Source organism: Microcebus murinus, chromosome 2, assembly GCF_040939455.1.
Source record: "Microcebus murinus isolate Inina chromosome 2, M.murinus_Inina_mat1.0, whole genome shotgun sequence".
Lineage (NCBI taxonomy): Eukaryota > Metazoa > Chordata > Mammalia > Primates > Cheirogaleidae > Microcebus > Microcebus murinus.
In genome coordinates this window covers 61,379,244-61,404,018 of record NC_134105.1, presented here as the reverse complement: position 1 = coordinate 61,404,018, position 24,775 = coordinate 61,379,244, and the positions used below count along the sequence as shown (strand labels likewise).

The following is a 24,775-nucleotide window of genomic DNA, read 5'->3' as shown; positions in this document are numbered from 1 at the left end:
TCCTTTCCTCACAGAAATGAGCTGTTGTGGGGGTGGAAATATGCCCTGGGAGCCCATTTTCTGGTCCACAAACTGGGCGTTATGGAAGGACAGGCGTTTCTCTTCTAAAAACCAGGCCACTTAGTCTCGGCATGGCGGGCTCAAGAGCACGAGGGCCTGGAGGGTGGCGCTTGCTGTCTTCCGTGCAGCAGCCAGAGCTGGCGTTTTGGGGAAAGCGGGGGCCTGGCCCCAGAGCTTTCCCGAGGCCACTGCCCACCTCCGTTTCAATCCCAAGCTTCCCTCATTTTACTTTGTGGCTTAAATGTGGCGACTTATTTAATGAAATAAAATTGCTTGTTGCTACCCAACCAGAGTCACGTGCTGTGGCATAGTGTTTGCCTCGGTGGAGTCCAAAGACGTGGGGAGGTTTAGTGACAAAATCAAATAATCAGGCTTTCCAGATGGAAAAAGCAGCCTTTTACTTGGGTTAGAGGAAATCCACGAAGCTAGCTCGGATCCTCGTTAGGCCCAAGGCGCAAAGTTTTGAGAATAAAATCTAAAAGGCAGTGTTGCAAGTTGGTTTTCCTAATATGTGCGTGTGCACGCGTGTGTATGCACACATGTGACAGGAAAGGCTTGGATTCCTGGATTGGATTTTTAAGGAGCAATAGAGAGCCCAGCTGGACGGATGGGACAAAAGCCTGCTGTCTGCTCTCCAGACTTCTCCTTTGGTTCTCCACAGGTTACCTCGACGCTTCCTGAATCTCAAAGCGGATTCTCCTTGCTCATCTAATTCCCATGTGGAGAATATTTTATCAGAAGTGGCTTTTATGTTTTCTTATATAAATGCAACTCAAAGGAAATGGAAAAGAATCAACTTACAAAATGCTTTCTAAGTTACAGGAACTTTTCTTGGTGCTCACAGCTTTAGCAAATCTAAACCAGTTTGTTTACAAGGTGCCAGTGTTTAATGTCTTGTGAACAAATAGGAGTCCCGTGCAATTAGCTTACTGTTTTGTGTGAATGAGACTTCCTCAGCAAGTGTGCAAACTTGACAGTAATATTCCTCCAATGTAGGGTGTATTCACGCTATAATCAATGCTTATAATATTAATTCACAGTAACACTTTTTCCAGGAATAGTCAAAAGTAAGCTTTATGATGTCCTTTCTCCAAAAGAGCTCCAATTCTGAATCAGCAAATTCAGAATGTGTGAGGTTTTGATGTATTATTTAACTGGAAACTAGGTAAGGAGATTTGCTTCTAACTTTAAAAATTTACCCTTTTGGTCTGAGACTTGATATAAAATCCTACAGTAAATGATGTCCTGACCAGTACAGAAAAAGATTCTTTTATTTCAAAAGCTACCAGCAAGTAAACAGGAAATAGTAAATTTTTCAGTTTTCACCTGACTTCTCGAAGGAAAAGCAGAACAGTCAGTGATATGATTTCTATCCAGCAGCCAACAGAACATATTACTAAATTAGGAAAGCAATTACACTGCTTTGGGAACTGCACAATTTGTGTACCCTTTCTCTTTAGTTCCACGAATTTGTAAATCACAAAACAGTTGGCCATTCCAAACACTGGATATGTCTAGTTGTGTTTTTCCTGAATTTTCCCGCACTGTTCAAAACACTGCTTGAGTTACATTTTTATTTTTCATTTATTGGCGCCACAGGGCTTCTGGGACAGACTCAAGCTGTCACAGAGTGGTTTAGAATTATTGTCTGTGCCACCACCTTCCTGTTTTAATCTTGTCCTCTGTTAAACCAGACACAGCCTCACGCCACAGGCACCCCCACTCCCGGCTAGAGGACAACAGCAGCGGCGCCGCTGCCTGTGCTTGGCCTGGGGAAAATTAGGTGCCTTTTTCAAAAGTTAAGGTTACGTAAAAGGCCATCCATTTCCCACATCCCGTCAGGACACACCTTCCTCCTCACTCCGAAGGCCATAGGAAGGAGGACTACATAGACGGGGACTTTAGAGAGACTTACAAACTTTAACAAAAATATAGGGATGATATATGATCAGTGCATTAATGGCTTCTCTATAAATAGGATTTCCCGCAGGACATGCAGTTTCACCTAAAATGTCACACGGCACTCTTTCCTTCTTGCTCTCCATCCTGTCTGAAGTTTTCATTATAGTAACGGATCTTTCTGCAGATATGAGAAAAAAAAATCCATCCTTTCTAAAAGTGACCTTTCCGAAACATCTGCTCACTCATTTTCCTGTTGAAAGTTACCAGCGATTCCCTGCAGGGCTTGCGGTATTCAATTCAAACTGCCCAGTTTGGTCCGGAACTGTGCGATACAGCGGCCACTAGCACAACTGAGGAGCCGAGTTTTGAATACTATACAATTAAAGTTTAAAACTGGTATTTGACCTAGTTAGTGGAACATTTAAAAATATATTTGGAACTTGGATCCATGAAATCTACTTTTTCAACTGTAAATTTTATGAAATATAAATTCTAGCATTTCTGATGAAAATTTAGCATCTGAATTGAGGTCTGCCCGAAGTAGATTTTGAAGACACCCATTCGAAAAAAGAACGTAAAAATATTTCATTAAGAACTTTTTATATTGATTACATGTTGAAATAATACTACTTAGGATATTAGGTGAAATAAAATATATTGTTAAATTAATTTCACCTGGAAAAACAAACAAGGCCAGCCATTACAGGTGTCTCACACCTGTAATCCTAGCATTCTGGGAGGCCGAGACGGGCGGATTGCTTGAGCTCAGGAGTTCGAGACTAGCTTGAGCGATAGCCAGACCATGTCTCTACTAAAAATAAAAAGTTAGCCAGACAACTAAAAATAGAAAAAATTAGCCAGGCATGGTGGTGCATGCCTGTAGTCCCAGTTACTCAGGAGGCTGAGGCAGGAAAAAATCGCTTGAGCCCAAGAGTTTAAGGTTGCAGGGAGCTATAATGACGTCACTGCACTCTAATCCTGGTAATAGAGTGACTCTGTCCCAACAATAAAAAGAATATGTATATTTAATATCATGTGATGATGAAACATGGAAACATATCTGTGGTCTTCCTCCCCAGAACACATAGCTCCAATCTATCTACTCATGACAAGAACATCAAATACCAATAAAGGGGCATCCTATAAAAGACTTGACCAGTACTCCTCAAAACTGGCAAGGTCTTCAAAAAGAAAGTCTGAAAAACTGTCACAGCCAAGAGGAGCTTAAGGAAATGTGACAGGTAGATGTAACATGGTATCCTTGATGGGATCCTGAGACAGAAAAGATACTAGGTAAAACTAAATAAATATGAATAAGCAATGGGCTCTGGTTAATAATAATATATCAATAGTGGTTTATTAATTGCAGCAAATGTATCATACCAATGTAAGATGCTAATAATAGGGGATATTGGTAAGAGGATGTATGGGAACTCTCTTTACTACTCAATTTTTGTATAAATCTAGAACTGTTCTAAAAGTTGAAGTCTATTTTTTAAAAATGAGTATTCTTGGCTGGTCGTGGTGGCTCACACCCATAATCCCAGCACTTGGGGAGGCCGAGGAGAAAAAAAAATTAATTTCACCTGTTTCTTTTTACTTTTTTATGTACTAAAGAATTTAAATTATATATGTGGCCCACATTGTATTTCGTTTGGACAGTGCTGGTCTAGCAAATTTACTGAATGGAGGAGGAATGAATGAATGGATTCCAAGCCCTTCACAGTCTTGCATCAATCTTGCTTTTCTCAGTCTAATTTACCACTACTTTAATTCATCTATTTGGCACTACCTCTCTTGCCAGCATTATGGGGCTCTTCCACATGTCAGCGCCTCTTTCCCTCTCCTCCAGCTGGCATGAACTTCTATTCCTACTCCAGGACCCAGCTCTAACGTCCTCTCCTCTGAAGCCTTTACCTCCCTTCCCAGGGCCAAGCTCTGTGCTCCCAAAGACCTGGAATGTTCTGTAAGTCCTAGAACCGCACATACTACCTTGCTGTGGGTACAGAGTTTGATGTCTTTTTCCTCTTTGAATTCCCAGCATTAAGTACCATCCATGCCTTGGATATTAGAGATGCCTGATAAATGTCTGCTATGTCAGTGGCCTATGTAGGACAGCACCAATTCTCTCCTGGTAGAAACTCTGACAGTGGCTCTGGAGAGGTTCTGAGTGAAAGTGGACCCCATTGAAAGGGGAGCCCGAGATTGCCAAAGGTGAAACTTGCCATGTGCTTAAAGCAACCACGGAGGAAGAAAATGGAGAATGGGCACAGATGAGTACAAGTCTGGAATTCTCTCCTGCCTGCCGTTTGGGGAGGACACAAGCGTGCACCAGGCACAACTCATTGCAGCAGGACCACGGGGGTGCAAAGAATATTGCACTGAACCAAAAGTTCTTTGCGGGAATCTGGTGAAGGTCTGACAATCAGGAAGGGAAGGAGGTGGGGAGAAGACTATTTCAAGCAGTATTATAAGAAATACATTTATGAAGCCTCTCAAAAACATATGGAAGATTTATGCTTCATTTGTCAAGTGAGAGGATTGAACCTCAGGGCTCCTATAAGTCAAACTCTCTCCTTCGTGCACTTTTCTCTTCATTGCACCAGCAGGAAGGGGATGGGGGGGGGGTTGTGTCTAAATCCAGGTTGCTAGCGGTCAGCCAGGGCAGATCCAGATTAAATCTAGGGGGCGTCAGACCCTAAAGTGGTAAGTAAATTCCACTGACATGGGGGCATTGCTGAAAGAGGCTAAGCATCAAGGAGCTGGGAAATCCCAAAACTTTTTTATATTTCAAAGAACTCTTCCCAGGGCCACATGGAGAGAAAGTAAAGTAGAAATGAATGAGTTAAAACAAAACAAAACAAAACAAAAAAAACCTAAAATAAAATAGCCTTTGCTTAAAATAGCTCAGCAGCCTTCCCTACTAGAAAAAAAACCTAATCGAGGATGTCTTGTTTTACTGCATGTTGTTAGTAGATAAAAACCAATCAAACTAAACTAGAAACAACCTAGTTGAATATCTATAGAATATCTATATTAGGGCATATTATGTAACTATTAAAAAGAAAACAATATTGTTATAGGCATTTATCTGGAGATGTTTCAGAGAAATGTGTATGGGTTGGTAATAATTACATGAAATTAGAACCATCCCCCCACCACAGTGGGCTGTGTGTGTCCAAAGTAGATAGAAATGTCAGAGGATGGGTGTGGTAGAGAGAGCAAAAGGGAGAAGAGGAGGAGCAGGAAGAGGGGAGGTAGAAAGAAACACAATAAACTGTTGGCATTGGTTATTTGGGTAAGGTTATAAGGAGCATTGTTACTTTTGAGTTTGTGTGTATACACACATATACATAGCCATGCACTGCATAATGATGTTTTGGTTGGTGACAAACTGCATATAGGATGGTGGTCTCAAGATAATGATGGAACTGAAAACTTCCTACCATCTAGTGACATCATAGCCACCATAACATCATAGCCCAATGTGCTACTCACGTGTTTGTGGTGGTGCTGGTGTAAACAAACCTACTGTGCTGCCAGTCATGAAAATATAGCACATACATGCATAGTACATAATATTTGATAATGGTAATAAATTACTATGTAGCTGGTCTATGTGTTTACTATACTTTTGGATTTCGAACTCCTGACCTTGAGCAATCCACCCACTTCGGCCTCCCAGAGAGCTAGGATTACAGGCGTGAGCCACCGCGCCCAGCCTACTATACTTTTTGAGACAGGGTCTTGCTCTGTTGCCTGGGGTAGAGTACAGTGGCATCATCACAGCTCACAGCAGCCTTGTATTCCTAGGTTCCAATGATCTTCCTGCCTTAGCCTCCCAAGTAGCTGGGACTATAGTAGCATGCCACCATATCTGGCTAATTTTTAAATTTTTTGGTAGAGATGGGGTCTTGTTATGTTGCCCAGGCTGGTCTTGAACTCCTGGCCTCAAGCCATCCTCCCACCTTGGCCTCCCAAACTGCTGGATACAGGCATGAGCCACCAGGCCTAGCCTATACTATCCTTTTAATAGTTATTTTAGAATGAACTTCTATTTATTAAAAAAAACCCAAGTTAACTGTAAAACAGCCCCAGGTAGGTCCTTCCTTGCAGGAATTCCAGAAGGCAGAAGGTGACAGCTCTGTGCATGTTACTACCTCTGAAGACCTTCCAGTGGGACAAGGTGCGGGGGTAGAAGACAGTGATGCTGATGATCCTGACCTGGTGTAGGCCTAGGCTGATGTGTCTGTATGTGTCTTAGTTTTTAACAAAAAAGCTTGAAAAGTAAAAACTTTAAAAATAGAACTAAGCTCATGGAATAAGGATATATAAAAAAAATTTTTGTACAGCTATATAATGTGCTTGTGTTTTCACCTAAGTATTACAAAACAATCAAAAAGTTTTTAAAAAATTAAAAAGCTTATAAAGAAAAATCTGTAGTAAGCTAAGGTTAATTTATTATTGAAGATGAATTTTTTTTTTTGAGACAGAGTCTCACTCTGTTGCCCGAGCTAGAGTGCCATGGCATCAGCCTAGCTCACAGCAACCTCAAACTCCTGGGCTAAAGCAATCCTCCTGCCTCAGCCTCCCGAGTAGCTGGGACTACAGGGATGTGCCACCATGCCCGGCTCATTTTTTCTATATATTTTTAGTTGGCCAATTAATTTCTTTCTATTTTTAGCAGAGACAGGGTCTTGCTCTTGCTCAGGCTTGTTTTGAACTCCTGACCTTGAGCAATCCACCCACCTTGGCCTCCCAGAGTGCTAGGATTATAGGCGTGAGCCACTGCACCTGGCCTAAAGCTGAAAATATTTTATAAATTCAGTGTAGCCTAAGTGTACAGTGTTTATAACATCTACAGTAGTGTACAGTAATATCCCAGCCTTCACATTCACTGGCTCACTCAGACACGTTTCAGAACATATCCCTGTTGTTAGGTGACGCATGCATATAAAGCATGATATATATCTATCTCCAGTTGGCCCTCCGTATCCTTGGGCTGCACATCTATGGATTCAACCAACCAGGAATAGAAAATATTGGAGGAACAAAAAATAATACAGTATAATAACCATTTACACAGCATTCACATTGTATATGGTATTATAAGTAATCTAGAGATAAATTATATGGGAGGACATGCCTAGGTTATAAGCAAAGACTATGTCATTTTCTATAAGGGACTCAAATAGCCACAGATTTTGGTATCTGCTGGAGTCCTAGAAGCAAAACCCTATGGACACTGGGGGACAACTATATACATCTCTGTACTTTTTGTTTATTGTAGTGAGCATTTATTACTTTGGTAATTTGGAAAAAACATCCTTCAAAATAAATCTAATATCAGCCACCAATGAGAACATTTGATCATTTTAACTCAGCTAGGACCACCGAGCCACCTGCTCATGCCCTCTGCTGTTTAACCTACTTGACCTTCACAGAATCTCAAGGGAAAACATCTCCCCTGCCCTTAGCTTCCATGGGATCTGGCTAGCATCCCCTGACAGCCTCTCCCAGCTCCCTACTAAAATAGCCACAAAGACCCAGAAAAAGGTGAACAGTCACAGGAATTCTGAAAACGTGGACTGTTACTTGTTGCCAAAGGAACTAGACCCCAGGCTCTGTTCCCAACTCCGAAAACAACCAGATTAATAGGCATGTGTCGTCTTGCTAAATGGCCCTGTTGAAGGCGAGGGCTGTTCTTCCTCTACTCACCACCCCATCTTTTTCTGTATCCAATTTAAGACTGTAACTAGCAAAAGAACAACCAAGGAGGGAGGGGGACCCTTCCTAAACTTGGAGGGCCGTTTCAGGACCAGGAGGGCAAGCACCCTGGGAGCAAGTGCGTGTGGGGGTGCTGAGGGTCTCTGCTTATCACACCTGAGCCCCTGGAGCCCCATTAGTGCACAAGAGCTGTGCATACTGTTTGCCTTCCAGCGCGAGACCTGAGCGTGGCCAGTACTGAGCGCCTCCCCAACTCGAGGGCACATAAAGTGAGATCAACAACAATCTGCACCCTCTGTGTTGACAGCACCAACCCTGGAGGATTCCTCCACCCCACCCCTAAAGTGGAGGGTGTGGCAGGTTATAGTTTGCAAAGATGGCTGCAACCATTTCTCCCATCCCACATACTCTTCTTAATGTGACTTTACCACTCACCCATCAAGAGAGGAAGTACAATCTCCCTCCCCTTGAACTGGGGCTGACCTTAGTGCCTTGCCCTTAACCAGCAGAATGCAGTAGGCGCCATGCCGCGTGACTTCCTAGGCTAGGTCAGAAGGAGCCTTGCAGCTCCTGCCTTGGCCTCTGGGAACATCCACTCGCTGATGCTCTCACTTGGGCTCCACCCAGGAGTGAGAAGAGCAGGCCATTCTAGAGAGGCCACATGTAGGCGCTCAGGTTAACAGCGAAGACATCCCAGCCCAGGTGCCAGACATCTGAATGAAGACCCATCTTTGAAGTGGACGCGTCAGCTATCCCCAGGTGGGACAGCTCCCAGCCTTTTGAGTCTTCCCCAGCCGTTCACTTGTTTCAACTGAGGCCCCAAACGCCGTGGAACGGAGAAGAGCCATCCCCACTGTGCTTTTCTCCAATTTCCTGATGCACAGAAGCTGTGAATATCAAATAATGGTGGTTGTTTGGGGCCACTAAATTTTGGGGTGGTTTGTTACACAATAGCCGACTGGTACAGTAGATGAGTAAACTTAATCTACACTTTCTGGGAAAAAAAAAATCACAGAAAATGGCAAAAGGCACACTATTCTAGTGACTCTGAAGGACAGATTTCTGAAAATCATATAATACAGAAACGGGGGTAATTTTAATGAAATTCTTTGGATATCCAACAGTGTACATTTATTGAGTACTTTTCCCCTGTGCTACACACTCATGATAAAGCTGTAAGCAAGACAGACATAATTTTTGCACCAGAGAATTTACTTTCTATTGGTAGATGTAGAGAAGTAAATATGTATTTGTAACAAAGCAGGATAAATACGAAGGTAGAGGAAGAAATAGATAGCTATAAAAACACACAGGAGGGACAATGAATGCATACTGTTGCTGGTTTAAAGTCTGTAAGAGGACATGGTTGATATGAAACAAGAACAGGCTGAGACTGAAAAGGCAACAGTGTGATGAAAAGAACAAGGTAAAAAACAAAAAAAATACATATAAGACTTAAAATACTGATGGCTAGAGAGAAGGAATGATATAAAAAATTGAATCAGTACTATTTTTTGAAGACAAATTTGGGATTCTTCCTGGAAAGCAGATAGTAAAAAAAAAAAAAAAAAAAAGGAAAAAGAAAGGAAATGGGTATGCTACAGATGTAGAACTGTGTTCTCTTATACAAAAGTCACTTGCCACATGTCTCACTTGAAATGTGGCTGGGATGTACATGTAAAATACACACTGGATTTCAAAGATTGATACAGTGTCATGTGTTTCTTTTTCCTTTTCTAATGTGGCTATCAGAAAATTTTAAATTACACATGGCTCACATTATATTTCTATTGGACAGTATTGGTATAGAAGGCAAAGAATGGAGATCCAAGAATTATGTGTTCTTGAGGAAAAACAAGAACAGTGGTACATAAAAATAATCAAAACATAAATTTCAGCAAATTTTCCTTAGTAAAAAGAATTTTTATCTATGCCAGTGAAAACAGAACTATATTTGGACACTTTTGAGTGACACAGAAAAAATTTTTAAAGATTTAAAGATACCAATTGGAAAAAAGTTAACTTCCAAATATATCTCTGCCTTTTCCTCTATAACACTAAGAACTTGAAAACAATGGAACAATATTTACTGAATTTGGTAGAAAAATAATTGTAATATTTTGAGTTAAATTATATACAGTGAAACTGTCCTTTGTGTGTAAAGCCACCACAAGGTATTTTCAGATATTCAGAGAAATTGAAAAAAATTAGTTTGAGTTACTTTAACCAACTGAAAGAAGAATTAAGAATTTAGTACAGAGAATTCAAGGTATAAGAATGATCTTGGGTTTTATTTTGCTTGTGTTAGGCCCCAAACTTAGGAATCAAGACAGTTATGAATTTTTAAGTGAATTTTGCAGGAAGGGTTGAAATTTGACCCAATAGTGCCTTCTGCTTCCACTTTTCTCAGTAACCAGAAACTGCATTTCTCACATTCTATCCCTCAATTCACACATCTCGTGCCAGGTTGGATGATCACCCAGAGCAATGATGGGGACTGTTGCATTTCAGGACTTAATGAAAATGGTTGAACTACTTATGAAGTTGAGACACTACAGAAGAATTGCTGAGCAAAAAAAGCTTATTTCTCCTTTGCAAAAGCAGTGTTGCCAAGGAACTTGATGTTTTACATGTGCAAAGTTCATGTTTAAAAAAATAAAAAGGCCAGTGATTCATTAATCAATTAATAGTAGTAAATAATGCAGGGACAGACATCATCTATTATAAGCCCTCTTCATCTATGCCCTGGGGTGTTTCTGAGCTAATTATGCCGTAAGCTAAATATATGTAAAAATGGAGAAAAACAGATGTAAGAAAATATATCAAAATGTTCATTAGTGATTATCTTTGGGTAGAATAATTCTGGATAATTTTTATTTTTAGCTTTATACCCTTAAATTTCCTAGTTTTTTATTTTTTTAAAAAATGTGTAGTTACTTGTATACTTAGAGAAAAAGAAGATTTGAATGTCAATTTATACAATTCTGTAAATGCCACTAGAGGTAGGTATTTCTGTGGTTTGTTCACAATGAATTCCTTGTCCTCCACCCACATCACAGGGAAGAGTCCATGTTCCTATCAGTCAGGCCTTAACTGTTAGCTCCTCAGAGAGACTTTGCAAACAGCCCCACAGCGCCTTCCCACGGCAACCCACTCTGCTTTGTTTTATCCTCAGAGATCATTAGCGGCTATTTTCTTGTCCACTGTTTTTCTCCTTTCAGTGAGGGGCCGTGTCTATCTGGTTTACAGCTGCGTCCCCAACACCAAGAATCCTATCTGGCATCCTATAACATGCACTCGATAAAATAGCAGTCACGGAACAAATGACAGAGCCCACGCGACCCCGCTTGCCTGTGCGTAGCTAACAGGCCCAGGGAGACCCTGAGCAGACAAGGCCAACAACCTCTCGGGGGAATGTGGAACTGCGAGTCAGAGACCGTGGGAATGTGTGAAGGTGGAAGCTGTCAGGGACCATGTGCTAGCTCCTGGGCCAGAGAAAGAGTCACCTGGCCTAGAAAGAAGGAGCAGGCGCGTGTGAGAGGCAGTGGGAGCAGCGGGGAAGTTTCCAGGGCCTGGTCCCACAGCCCGCAGGCCGGCTGTGTTTCAGCTGGAGCCATACTACCTTGGAGGTAAACTCTAGGGTTCGGGTTAGGCCAGCTGGAGTTGGAACCTGTTACCTACAACCAAAGAGTCCAGGTCAACAGTACCTATTGTCACCATCACGTTTTGTGAATTCATAGCAAACGGATTTGGGGAAAATACTCCAGTGGTGGGACAACCGGGCAGTGAAATGACTCACCAAAGTCTTCCCAGTTGTGCCTGGGGCTTTCTGACGCCCAGGCCAGGATCTTCTTCACAAGGGAGTCTTGGGCTGGGGATTGCGCTTTTCGTCCCCAAAATGCTGCATTGCAGTAATTTATTCCACAGTAAATTCTCTCACTTGAGGTGAAAGCGAGCTTCCTCCTGCGGGCGACCCTAGCCAGCTGGGCGTCACCCCCTGACTGCCGTCTTAAGACAGCTGCCGGGGCAGCTTCCGGGCGGGGTGGGAGGTGCCGAGGTTGATGAACGGCATCTGCCCCAAGTGTGCGTAGGAAGGAGATGGGATGGAGCAAAGTTCTGTTCTAAGTCTTTCTCACGTGCAAAGCAAAGCTTTGCTTTATGAGAGGGAGGAAAACAAAGTCACGGGATACACGTGTCACATATACCTCTACCCTTGAGTGTGTAAGAAGTTCTAACTTTATTGCCTAAGGATGGCATAGAGAGGACATAAAGAATAAGGCAGTGGTGGCCCAGCGCGGAGGCTCATGCCTGCAATCCTAGCACTCTGGGAGGCCGAGGCAGGAGGATTGCTCGAGGTCAGGAGTTCGAAACCAGCCTGAGCAAGAGCGAGACCCCGTCTCTACTATAAATAGAAAGAAATTAATTGGCCAACTAATATAGAAAAAATTAGCCGGGCATGGTGGCGCATGCCTGTAGTCCCAGCTACTCGGGAGGCTGAGGCAGGAGGATTGCTTGAGCCCAGGAGTTTGAGGTTGCTGTGAGCTAGGCTGACGCCACGGCACTCACTCTAGCCTGGGCAACAAAGCGAGACTCTGTCTCAAAAAAAAAAAAAAAACCAAACAACAAAAAACAAGGCAGTGGCTGTATAAACTCTGCTTTGCTTTTTAAATTATCCTCGTTTGAAATCTCATTGTGGCCAAAAGGGCTGTCATGGAGGCTGGTGGGGGAGGGAGGGTGGTGTCAGCTGACAGTTCCACATTGCAGGGCAGAGGCCTGATGGAGGTGCCTGTGGACCATTGCACCCTGTGAGTCTGATTCTTAAATAAATCTCACTCAGCTTCTGATTGTCTCGCTTATCTTCTTGATAGTGCATCCACACCCCCACCTGGTTTTCGAAAGCTCCTTAATTGATCCGAAGCTCACCTGGGTAAGCAGCCCTGTCTTGGGCTGCGTGAACCAGTGAGACAGGGAGGAGGGGAAGAGCCGCGCAGAACAAGACACAAGCAGTTACTTAGAAACCACAGGGAGATTAAGCTGATGCAAGACGACTGGGCACAAGCCCAGAGCCAGACAACACAAGGGGACAGGGGCTTTCTCCTCCAGCGGCAGCACTCCCCTGCCCTCCCCTGCTTCTCCCCCAGGCCCCTCATTGCCCAGCTGCTGGCAAACCCCACAGGTACAAGCAGGGGATTCTCAGTTTCCCGGGAAAGTGGTTTCCTCCAAGTGGGGGGCTTGTTTATCTTTGCAGCTGTGTGGGCTGCAGACAGCCCTGGGCAGAGGAAGTGGACAAGCAGCCTCCCCCAGAGGCCCTGGGGGGAGGGGTTCCTGAGGGCCAAAGCGAAGCCCAGGCTGCTCTGCCAGCCAGGCTGGAGTGGTTTGAAATACTTTCGACGTGGCTCATAAGTGTTACCTCACCATGGACCCAGCTGCCAGCATCTCCAAAACGCAGGGGAAGCTGAAGAGATGAGCCAGAGGAGACTGGAACCTTCCTTTCCCACTATTAAATAAAATTGGTAGGAGGCTATTGATTTGGTTGGGTCTCCTGCACTGGGCCCAACAGACCAAACCAATATGGAGTCGATCATGCTAAATGAAACTAATTAAGTAACTTGGGCGTATACTCAAGTAACAGATGGCTGAGTTTTGGGTAGGGACAGCAGCTGAGCTTTAGGCAATCACAGGCAGCCAGCTGATTCAAATAGGGCTGGAACCAATTAAGCTCTAGACCTCACTTCTGTTTCTATCCATAGACACTGCCTGACCACGTGGCTGGTTCTTTGAAATTTTTCTGCTTCCTGAGGGCTGCCCGATTCAAGATTTGTGAATAAAAGCCGCTTACGATCTTTAAACTAAATTTGTTGTACTTTTGTCTTTTTGACACCACTAACTTAGAAAGTTCTAAGGAAGGTTCCAGAAATCGGATTTACCTGAGAACACTGTTAGCTCTATATCCATGTGTTAGTCATTTGTGAGTTTGTAGAATTCAGACTGGAATAACACAAGTGAAAGATAAAACGGATTTTCTGACACCAAAAGTGGTTAAATCCAGAATTACTCAGGGATTTTCCCACCTTTACAAATCTTAAAAGTGGAAGAAACTCCCTTCTACCTGGATAATTTCTGTGTATGTTCTAGGCTGCTCGAAAGGTGGAAATCACTGACTATAATCTTGGAAAGACCTTTGCAACCCTGAATTCTTAAGATTTTGCTCTTATATAATGCACTTTTTGTTTGTTTGTTTTTAAGGATTCAAGTCTTTGAGTGGCAGCCAAAGTTTCCACGAAGCCCAGCAAATAGGTTTTATCTTGCACACTGAGTCCTATTAAGTGGTAGCAGCTGCCCAAAGTGCTGCGTTAACAAGCATCCTCCGGCCACAGCTGGGCGCCGCAGGAAGGCTGCGGGATGAATGGCAATGGCTGCCATGTATGTGGTGGCTGGAGACGATGGCTCTCATGCCATCTACGTGACATCCTGAGTTAAGTGCAGAGGCACCTTTCAGCCTTCTATACCGAGGGCTTCTAAGGATTCTGGAAAATGGACTATTAAAGGGGTTAGAAGGTAATAATTCATTATCAGTGGTTTCCTCCAAGGAATCGACAATCTAGCTGCCTCAGAGACAAGTTTGTGATTTACAGATGATGCCTCCTGCCCTGTGAACAGCAAGAGGCAGAGCCCCGCTCTCCCCATTCTGCTTTGGATCCTCAGGACTTTGTTCCTGGATGCTGTCCCAGCCTTCCAGGGGGCTCTAGACTCCCCTTCCTTAGATCCATTCCCCCAAGGCTGCTGGAGTGAGTTTTCTAGATCAAAACCTTCCTTAGAGCTTTCTAAGTTAGTGGTGTCAAAAAGACAAAATTACAACAAATTTAAAGATCTTAAGTGGCTTTTATTGACAATTCTTGAATAGGGCAGCCCTCAGGAAGCAGAAAAGTTTCAAAGAACCAGCCATGTGGTCAGGCAGTGTCTATGGATGGAAACAGAAGTGAGGTCGAGAGCTTAATTGGTTCCAGCCGTATTTGAATCAGCTGGCCGCCTATGAGTGCCTAAACCCTGGTTGCGTCTGTTCCTTCAGGAGTTCCCACAACTCACAGGACAATTATTTGCTCCTGCCTAAGGTTCATCTTGACCAAGCCCCCGCTGGCCTCTCCTTCCCCACGTCCTGTTCCTCTTTTCCTTCACGTCACAGCCCGGCTGAGTCACTCACCCCTCCTGACCGGCTTCCTCAGTGTGGGCAGCCCTCCTGCCCCCCCAGCACCCCCACCTGGGACTCAGCCGCGTCCTCCTCGGGCAGCCTTCCTGGATACCTTCGCTCTCCCCTCGGACTGGATGAAAGAGCCTCCCAAGCCACTCTGGGCCTGCTCTGACCCCATGTTACCACTGCATGTTTGTCTGTCTCCCCTACTAAGCTCTGAGCTCTGTGGGGATGGAAGAATCTTATCTCCATCCGAAATGTTAGCACAATGGAGACCACGATGCCTGGAACACGCTGGTGGAATGGGTGGAAGAATGGGGACTGGGTAGTTTCCCCAAACTCATGAAATTAATGGTGGCTCAGCATACAGCTCATGACTATGAAGTTGATACTACCCATTTCCCAACAGTATATTCATTGTTTCCCCTCGCTACCTGCTCTCCCGGCCCCATATGTGGCTTCTCCCCAAAACATTAGTTATTGCAAGAAATTGAGACAAAAGAGACAAGTGCCAATTGTGAATTCTGCAAAGCTCTAGAAATTCAAAGTCATTGAATCTTAGGTCCAGGAGAAACCTTTCGGACCCTGTTCAGCTGAGGTCCTAGAGGTCACTGAGAAAGTCCATCTCATCCATGCCTCCCTCTTCCTCTTTTGGAAAAAGTTGTTTTCAGCAGCTATAATGGCCCCTGTGAAAATTATATGACCAACTTTTTATGGTCCATATGATGACAAATACTTAATTTTGATGGAGCCAAAAGTAAAGTGAGTAAGGGACTCATTTTGGCCCCAACTCTGCAGCTGTGTGCAGCCCTAAATCCCAGATCCTTTAACCAAATGTTCCCAGCTTCTTCTATTTCTTGGGGGAGGAAAAAGTGGCTCATTTAGAGGGGGCAGTGGAGTGACTTGCCTTCTGTAGCTGCGTTTTCATCTCGTAGTAGGCGATCACCGGGATGGACGCGCGGTAGTAGGCCTCCAGGCGCTTGGCGACGGTCTTGGTGGTGGCGTCCGTGTGGGCGCTGCTCTGGCTCCTTTGCAGAAGGCGGTTGGTCATGGTGTCTGCCGAGCAGTCCATGCAGATCACCAGGTGTGGGTCTCCAATCTGGGGGTGGGGGGAGCAGAGCACAACACGGTCAGAAATGTCACTCTGTTCACGTTCTGGAGAGGCCTGGGGCCGCTAGTTCTTTCCTTTCTTGGACTTCTGGCTCCTGTCAGGGTCCCAGAGCTGCATTGCAGCACGGCTGGAACCGGACTCCAGGGCTCATCATTTCCACAGGCTGCCTCCGAGCCCCCGTCTTTCCAATCACCTCACATAACGTGGGTTATATGCGGCCCGGTGCAGCCACAATCTGTCCCCCACACCAAGGGGAGGGGAGGGGCGTGTGTGTGGTGTTTCCTCCTGTGTGAAGCCTTCCCTGACCTACTGCAGCAGAGCTGATCACTCCTTAGCACCACCGTGATACCTTCCACCACCAGCGTCGTGGGCAGCGGCTGTGTCACGCGAGCATAATGGCTGAGCACACAGGTTGGAGTCAGGCCGCTTAGGGTCAAACCCTGGTGTGATGACTTGTCTCTAAGACGGACTTCACCAATTCCTTACCTCACGTTACGTGTAAACTACGCCCCCACTCAGACGCAGAGCCCGTCCCTCCACCCCCTTGAAGCTGAGCTGACCTGTCACTGTTTATCTTTTGACCAACAGACTGTTCCGGTAATGCTGCCACATGATTTAGAGGCTTGGCCATAAGAACTTTTGCGGTTTCTGCCTTGTTTTGTGGACACTCTATGGTGTCCAACTACCCTGCAACTGCCAAGCAGTGAGGGAGCCCAAGCTGGGCACATGGACAGGCCACATGGACAGAGAGGACCGGCCAGCCCCCAGCTGATTTAATACATCCCAACCCCGGCTCTGGACGGTGTACCCAGCCTTAGCCACTGTCGACTGCAACCCGGTAAGGGGCCCAAGTGAGAACCAGCCAGGTGAGCCCATCAGCCTCCAGAACCATGAGAGGTAATAACAAATTGTCCTTTTTTAGATTTTTTTAAAAATTTATTTTTATTTTTTATTTTTTAGAGACAGTCTCACTGTGTTGCCCATGCAGGAATGTAGTGATCGTTCACAGGAGCAGTTGTGGCACATTGCAGCCTTGAACCCCTGGGCTCAAGCCATCCTCTCGCCTCAGCCTCCCAAGTATTTGGGACAACAGGTGCATGCCACCATGCTGGCTTATAAATCGTTCTTTTAAACTGGCTTTAACATTAACTAAAAGTGTCACCCAACTTCTGTGCACCTCAATTTTCTCATTTGTTCAATGAGATGATCACAGTTCTGTGAAGATTAAATAAAATTAAATGAGGTAATGCAAGTATGCTGCTTGGCACATACCAAATAGTAAGTATTCACTGTTAGGCTTCTTTGCACTATTGGGCTATGTTCTCTGTTTGCAGTGATAAGGAATCTTCTGTCCCTGGTCCTAAGTCTTGCTCACAGTAAGTAATTAAGGTATGTTTTAATGAGTGAATGATGGTGATATGATCTGTGACATGAATCTTTTCATCTCCACATCCTGCTCTGAGCTGCTTTTTGTCCCTGGTGTCCCTGGGGCATACCAACTCTGCCTCTGCTACCAACTCCAACCCTGGATCAAAAGAAACCATTACCCCCTCCTGACCTAGCCATTCAGACCATTCACGCAGAAACAATTGCTAGCAAGTGTTGATCAAACTTTGAGGGATGTACTTTAAGGAATAGTATGAGAAAATTCCCCCAAATCTAGAAGAGTGAAATAAAGCTCTCGACTATGTCATGCAACTTTTCTGAGAGTATTAATTGGAAGAAAAAAAGGAGAATTTGTGAGGGAGAATTTGTGAGAAAGGCCGAGGGCGGGTTTAGGAGAAAATGATGCTTATTGACCAGCAGAGGGCGAGCTTGGGAGGCAGCTTAATGTTCAGTCAGAGTTCTGCTTCCTGAAACAATTTCGGGTTAGGGCTGCATGAGGTGGCTAGGTGAGTTTTCCAATTGTGGGGTCATTTTTAACCACTTGTGGGGACAGGAAAGATAAGTCATTGACTCATCCGGGTACAAACAGAGATTATGTGTATTTGAGCAGGAGCTGGAAGTATTATAGATGAACCTCTGGACCAAAATAGGTGTGGGGCAGAGAGGTAGATCTGTCTTCCCCCTGGGTTCCCCGAGTGTAGCCCATGGACCAGCAGCATATCATTGAGGAGCTTATTAGAAATGCAGTCTCTGGGAGGCCGAGGCAGGAAGATTGTTTGAGGTAAGGAGTTCGAGACCAATCCGAGCAAGAGCCAGACCCCCTGTTCCATGTCTACTAAAAATTAGCCGGGCATGGTGGCGCATGCTTGTAGTCCCAGCTACTTGGGAGGCAGAGGCAGGAGGATAGCTTGAGCCCAGAAGTTTGAGGCTGCAGTGAGCTGTGATGACAGGGTGACAGAGTGAGACTCTGTCTCAAAAGAAAAAAAATGCAGAGTCCCAGGCACAACCTGACCTACTGAATTGGAGTCTGCATTTTAACAAGACCCCAAGGCGATTACTCACAACATAATAGAGAAGCTGCTCCACCACGCTATCTCCTTGTGCCAAAACTGGGGGGTCTGCTCTAACCTCTCTTCCCTGGAATCAGCGCTGTCTTCCTGCATAAAAAGCTACCAAGCAATCATTCCATGTGGATACGACTTGAGCCACTTGTTTTAATACTTAAATTTTTCTTGTTGTTTGGCAAGTCTCAAACCTGTGTGAGATTACCTAAAAATTTTTGGAACACGCCTGTAATCCTAGCACTCTGGAAGGCTGAGGCGGGTGGATTGCTCGAGGTCAGAAATGTGTAAAAGCACTTTTCAAGGATCCCATCCAAACTCCACAACAATCACTGAGTTAGGTATTTTCAACCCACAGTTTATGGAAGAGGAAATTGAGATCTGCAAAGTTAAATGACTGGCCTACCAGTCGGTAGGTTACAAAGGCAGGCTCTGAATCCAGGCATGTTTCCAGAGCCACTCTAAGCAGGGGATCCTAGCTGGGCTCGGGGATGGAGACGGTGATCAGAAACACTGAGTCCTCCCTCATATTCCTTCTGCCCCAGTCACACACACCTACATGCACACCCACCCCCCTTTCCCAACATGCCACGCTGGATACTGAAAGCACAGATCATGAATTCAATTGGGGGAAACCAGCCTTGGGAATAGAAGATAGGAAGGAAATAGAGAAACCACACACAGACTTGCCCCTAAGTAGTGGACATTAGTCTGTGTTTGATTCTTAGTGAAGTCATATACAGTAGCTGAGTAAATCCTCAAAGGACCTTGCATCTCAGAGAACTCAGCTATAAGTATGCAAAAGTGTCAGCCTAACTAACTGAACTGGATTTTTTTAAGGCAACAGATTAGTCCCGTGCATCAGGCATGCCAATCTCTGTGACACAGAAAGGCTGGGGAGATTCCTGGAGGCGGGTTAAAGCCTCGCACGGGCTTGAATGGGCCTCAGATGAAGTTGCGGGCCTGATGCACACACAGGAAACACTATGCTTTCAACCAAGCTGATTACTCTGAATCTCTGGGGCAACTTGGGTGTCCTTATCTGTCTTTGCCAAATTTCAAATTAATTTCTTGCCTGTAATTTGGAGGAGACTCTACAAATGAAGGGGTCCCTGCAGGGGATAAATGAGTCAATGGTAGCTCATTCTGTGTTTGTAGCATCTTTGTTCTGGTGAGATTTAAAGAAGGTGCTCATTTTGGAGGGTTGGGTATGTTCTCTTGCACACCTACTTAATTGATATTAGAATCTTCTGAAGTTATTATACCTAAGAACAAAGACTCTTGATCTCTGTAAGCTCCTCCCAGCAGCATGTAAAAGACTGTCTTTGTAGATGTCTAAACATCTCACTCAAGGATTGTAGGTTCAGCAATGAAATTGGGCCCTTTTATATTTTTTGAAATGGCATCATGAATTTTAGCATCAGTTGAAACTGTCCAGTCACCATATTGGTGACTCTTTCTCACTTCTCAGCTCTAGTTAGGTTTCTTTGCTACATTCTAAAACCTGTTTGAATGAGGACCACAGTGGGAGAGGAAGTTTTGCTTTACTTTAGGAAAGAGAACATGGATCATTTGAATTCATACTTACCCAAAGATCAGGGGATGGACCTGCCTGCATAGAGCCCTGAGCTCACCCTAACTAGGTTATAAACAAAGGAGAAAGAAGTGAGGGAGCAGGGATTTTAGAGATTTTTGTGAGGTGTGATTATTGACCCTAGCCAGGTACCGTGGCACATGCCTGTAGTCCCAGCTACCTGAGAGGCTGAGGCAGGAGGATTGCTTGAGCCCAGGAGTTTGAAGCCAGTCTGGGCAACATGGTAAGAACCTGTCTCAAAAAAAAAAAAAAAAGAAAAAAAAAGACCTTAAGCTAGGTAATAATTTATAGGCTTTTATAGCTTAGAAAACATATTTATATATGTTATATCATTTGATGTTCACAAAACCCTTTATTTTATTTTATTTTTTTGTAAAGACAGGGTCTTGCTATGTTGCTTAGGCTGGTCTCAAATTCCTGGCCTCAAGCAATCCTCCTGCCTCAGTCTCCCAAAGTGCTGGGATTATAGGCATGAGCCACTGTGCCCAGCCCACATAAAACTCTTTAAATAAGGTTGGCAGGAATTATCATCTCCATTTTACAGAGGTGGAATGTGAAGTCGAGCGACTTGCCCAGGGCCACACTAATATACAGCAGAGGTGAAAACCCAGATTTTCTGATTTCAGGGCACAAGTGTGACGTATTTTAAAGATGTTACCTTGGGAGGCTCCGTGTGGATCCCATAGAGCTATCATTGCTCAAAACGACTTTTAAATATTTAGATATTTAACTTCTGAGGAAGTTAAAAGAAACAGAGTTAAGGAAACACCTTAATCAGTGTTGCTAGATGCGAATGGAGATGGGTCCTCCGAGTCCTAGTCCTACCAGCAGGTGTCACTTACCAGTAAATTGTCACCAACTGTGTGACCGTGGGCGAGTCATTAAACCTCTCTGGGCTTAACTCATCACCTTTAACATGTGAGCAATATATATCTAAAAAGGTTATTTAAAAAAATATCAAGTGAAAGAATGTATGTGAAAATGTTTCAAAACTAGTCTAAAAAGATGTCTCTATAGGGAGTCTCTCTGGACCTATTCTGGTTCAGGGGTGTTGCCTGATTGTTTGTTTAAAGAGATATCTCCAAAGATATGAATTTCTTGTAGGTTTTGGAGTTAGTTCTTTGTTTCAGAAATGGGACAATTGTACTTTTCTTGCATGGACTTTGTAAAATTGCAGGTGTTGTGTATAAAGGGCAAGCACAGGACCTGGCCCAGAGTAGGTTCAATACACAGCAGCTTTGATGGTTTTTATTTCCTGCTGCTCCCTGAGTGACCCTGACCCACCCTCCACTCTAGGAGAGGATGGGGTTGGGGAGGTTGAGTTGGTGGGAGGATGAAGTGATTCTGCCTGTCCAGCGTCCATTCCCCTATCTTGTAAGGGCAGCCCTACTTTTCCTGGGGTAATTTTCTTTTCCACCTTCAGCCTGTGTGGTTCAGGTGCGGTGCCTGCACCACCTCCCCCCCTTCTCATCCGCCCTGGTCCTCGAGGCTGGGCTGATCAGCATATTCTCTCCCTTCCCCTTGGCTGCAGTGATTGGTTCAGTGATGATGGGGCCGTGACCTAACCCAAGACAATGGAGCACATCCCTGGGTCTTTTGCTGCACCCACTGGGGAACAGAAACATGCTTCTGTGAGGTCAGTTAGATGGCAGCATATAAGCCTGGATCAGGAAGAAAATGAGGCCAACACAATGGAAGTAAAATTCAAGAGATAAAGAGAATCATACAAGTGATGAATAAATTTGAATACCTAGATTCAAACAAGTCTGAATCTCTAATGGATGCTTTAGTAAGTCAATAAATCTACCCTTCTACCCCCCTCCCCCATTTTTTTTTGCTAGTTTGAGTTTCTTCCACTTGTAATGAAAAGTTTTGATTAATGTAGTGGGGAAAGGGATAGCCTTTGAATTTATCACCCGACCTCAATGAATCCCCCTATTTTCCTTCTAGAACAATCCCCATAAAGACAGCTCACCCTGCGTCCGAACTCTTCCCCTTGCCTCACTTCCCGAGGGTAGCCGTCAATCAGGAAGCCCTTGGCGCTGCTGAGCCTGGCCACCATGGCCTCCTTCAGGAGCTCCAGAACGATGCCCTGGAGCAGAGGGAGAGAGGTCAGGACCTGAACTCTTCCACAGGGCAACGCTAGAAGTACACAAGTCTCCTTCAGCCATCCCACTGAGGGAGGGAGGAACTGAGGGAGGGAGGAAGGTCCAGATAAGATTAACAGCAGACAGCAATGTGTCATATATCATCTCACCATATTTTAATGTCTATGAAATTGAAAGGTATCTTACAATCAGTGCTGGGTCATAGTTTAACTGTTAGTGTTCTTTCTTACTGGTAATTCTTAGCAGTTATGTTTTACTGAGATGTCTTAAAATAATGACACCTTAGATTAGATGAAATCTGACAGCCATATTTCATATGGTATCACTCCAAGAATTAGGCATAATGTCAGTTTAAAACTAGACAAAACAAAATGAATTTCACTGTTAATTTTTTTTCCAGTACATATTTTCTAAAATTTGATATCCATTGACTTTGGAAGACTTTCAGTAGTTACGAAGTAACTAGCATTTTCTAGCAACATGCTTTCTCTGTTAAAAGTTTTGATTTAACAAGTGCTTATGGAAAATAAGGAAAGAGGGATGTGTGGAAGTTTGGGAATGGGTGTAGGAAAAATGCAATCAGCTGTTAAATGGCGGAATTCCCTGTTTTCTGGCTTCCTCGCTTTTGGCAAGGGTTTAGGGAATGCAGCCATCACAAACATGGGCAGAACCTATGCCTGGGTGATCATGAATTAACTCCTCATGAAGTTTATAGTCTAACAAGGAAGACAGACAACAGATGAACAAATAGATGCATCATCAAGAGTCAGCTGGAGGCCGGGCGCGGTGGCTCACGCCTGTAATCCTAGCTCTCTGGGAGGCCGAGGCGGGCGGATTGCTCAAGGTCAGGAGTTCAAAACCAGCCTGAGCAAGAGTGAGACCCCGTCTCTACTATAAAAATAGAAATAAAGTAATTGGCCAACTGATATGTATATAAAAAAAAAAAAAATTAGCCGGGCATGGTGGCGCATGCCTGTAGTCCCAGCTACTCGGGAGGCTGAGGCAGAAGGATCGCTCGAGCCCAGGAGTGTGAGGTTGCTGTGAGCTAGGCTGACGCCACGGCACTCACTCTAGCCTGGGCAACAAAGCGAGACTCTGTCTCAAAAAAAAAAAAAAAAAAAAAAAAAGAGTCAGCTGGAGATAACTGATGGGCACAAAATTAAAGCAGGGCAGAGAGAAACTGAATGCTGGGGGTGCTATTTTAGATAGGGTGGTTCAGGGAAGGCCTTTTTGATGAAGTGTGACATTTAAGTGGAGATCTGGATGAAGTAAAAGAGGAAACTATGTGATTATATAAAGGAAGAGGACTCAGGCTGAGGAAATAGCAAGTGCAAAGGCCCTGAGGCAGGAACAAAGAGGAGGCCAGTAGCTGGGTGGGACAGAATGAGGTGGGAGTGGCAGGAGATAACCCTGGAGAGGAAGCTGGAGGTCAGGGCCACGGGAAGGACTCTGGATTTGATGCTAAGTGCAGTGCAGAGCCACTGGAAGGTTTGGAGGAAAGGAATAATGCAATTTGGTAAATGTTTAAAGAAATCACTTTGGCTACTGTGAAAAGAGGAGGCTGCAGGGGGAAAAGAGTGGGCACAGGGAGGCCAGTGAAGAGGCGATGGCAACGGTCTGTTTTCCTCTCATGAGGATTGTCCCAGCTTCCAGGCAGCTGGCTAGAGAGGACGTAGGAAGCTCTGTAAGCGAACAGGGATTGTATTGTGCAAGCCCTAATTACAGAGCCTAGCAGAGGACCTGGTGCGGCAGGAATGAATATTTTTTTATACCCATAGCATCCAGATTCTCAGAGATGGATGGTAACTTGAAAATAAATGATATTACCTTACTTATATTACATGAGGAAGATACCAAATTTCGAGATAATGCTATCATACCTCCCAGAAGCAGACCAAAACATTATTTTCTGTTTTCTGGGGTTTCTAATTCTAGGCTCTACTGCACCAGACTCACCACTATCTTGAAGATTTTTCAACTCTAAAGTGGGGATGAATTTGGGGGGGAAATGTGAAATAGGCTAACAGTTTAGGGGCTGTCAGAGCAACGAGACAGCAGAAGGGAACTGGGCCGCACAACTCGGCCGGGCAGAAGGGCTGCGTCCTGCACCCCTGCCTGCCTCTGGACTGTCGCGCGGGAGAGAAAGAACACGCAGCCATAGTCCCGTTGGGTTTCTCTGTTCCAGCAGCTCAGACTCATTACGACAGTCCCACAAGTCTCCCAGACAGGGAAGGCAGGTGTGTGGGGCAGGGCGCGTTGCTTACTGAGGGTACCAGGTCTCCACGTTCCATGACGTCTCTGATCAATTTGCTTCTTTCGGACTCTGACGCCAGCTCTTTACGCAGGAGCTCACCAGTCGAGAGATGTGTCAATCCATATTTTTCCACCAGCTTCTCACACTGTGTGCCTTTGCCAGAGCCAGGGCCACCTTGAAAAGAAGTCAGGTATCAGACATGCATCCCAGTCCTGGTGCCTCGTTTTTGACGGTAGTCACCACAGAGAGCAAACCTCAGCGCTTCATTCCCAAGCGGGTCCTGAGCACTTAGGCTGCACCAGCCTCCACCTACCGGGAGCTGAGCTGGGAGGGATGGATACAAGCAGGAATGGGAAACTTACTAACCAAGGGTGTGTGGGGGC

The 24,775-nt window shown here is 44.7% G+C and overlaps 1 protein-coding gene across 2 annotated transcripts in view; it reads right to left on the bottom strand.

Moving 5' to 3' along the window:
• The window catches only part of AK5 (adenylate kinase 5), a 239,152-nt gene that overhangs the window by 5,968 nt on the left and 208,409 nt on the right, over nucleotides 1–24,775 (bottom strand). For both annotated transcript variants that reach the window (XM_075999468.1, XM_012787619.3), the window contains exons 11-13: nucleotides 24,403–24,566; nucleotides 22,006–22,122; nucleotides 15,786–15,977 (exon numbers count right to left, since the gene is read on the bottom strand). In XM_075999468.1, coding sequence (XP_075855583.1) covers nucleotides 15,786–15,977; nucleotides 22,006–22,122; nucleotides 24,403–24,566 — 473 coding nt within the window. The remainder of the gene's footprint in view (nucleotides 1–15,785; nucleotides 15,978–22,005; nucleotides 22,123–24,402; nucleotides 24,567–24,775) is intronic.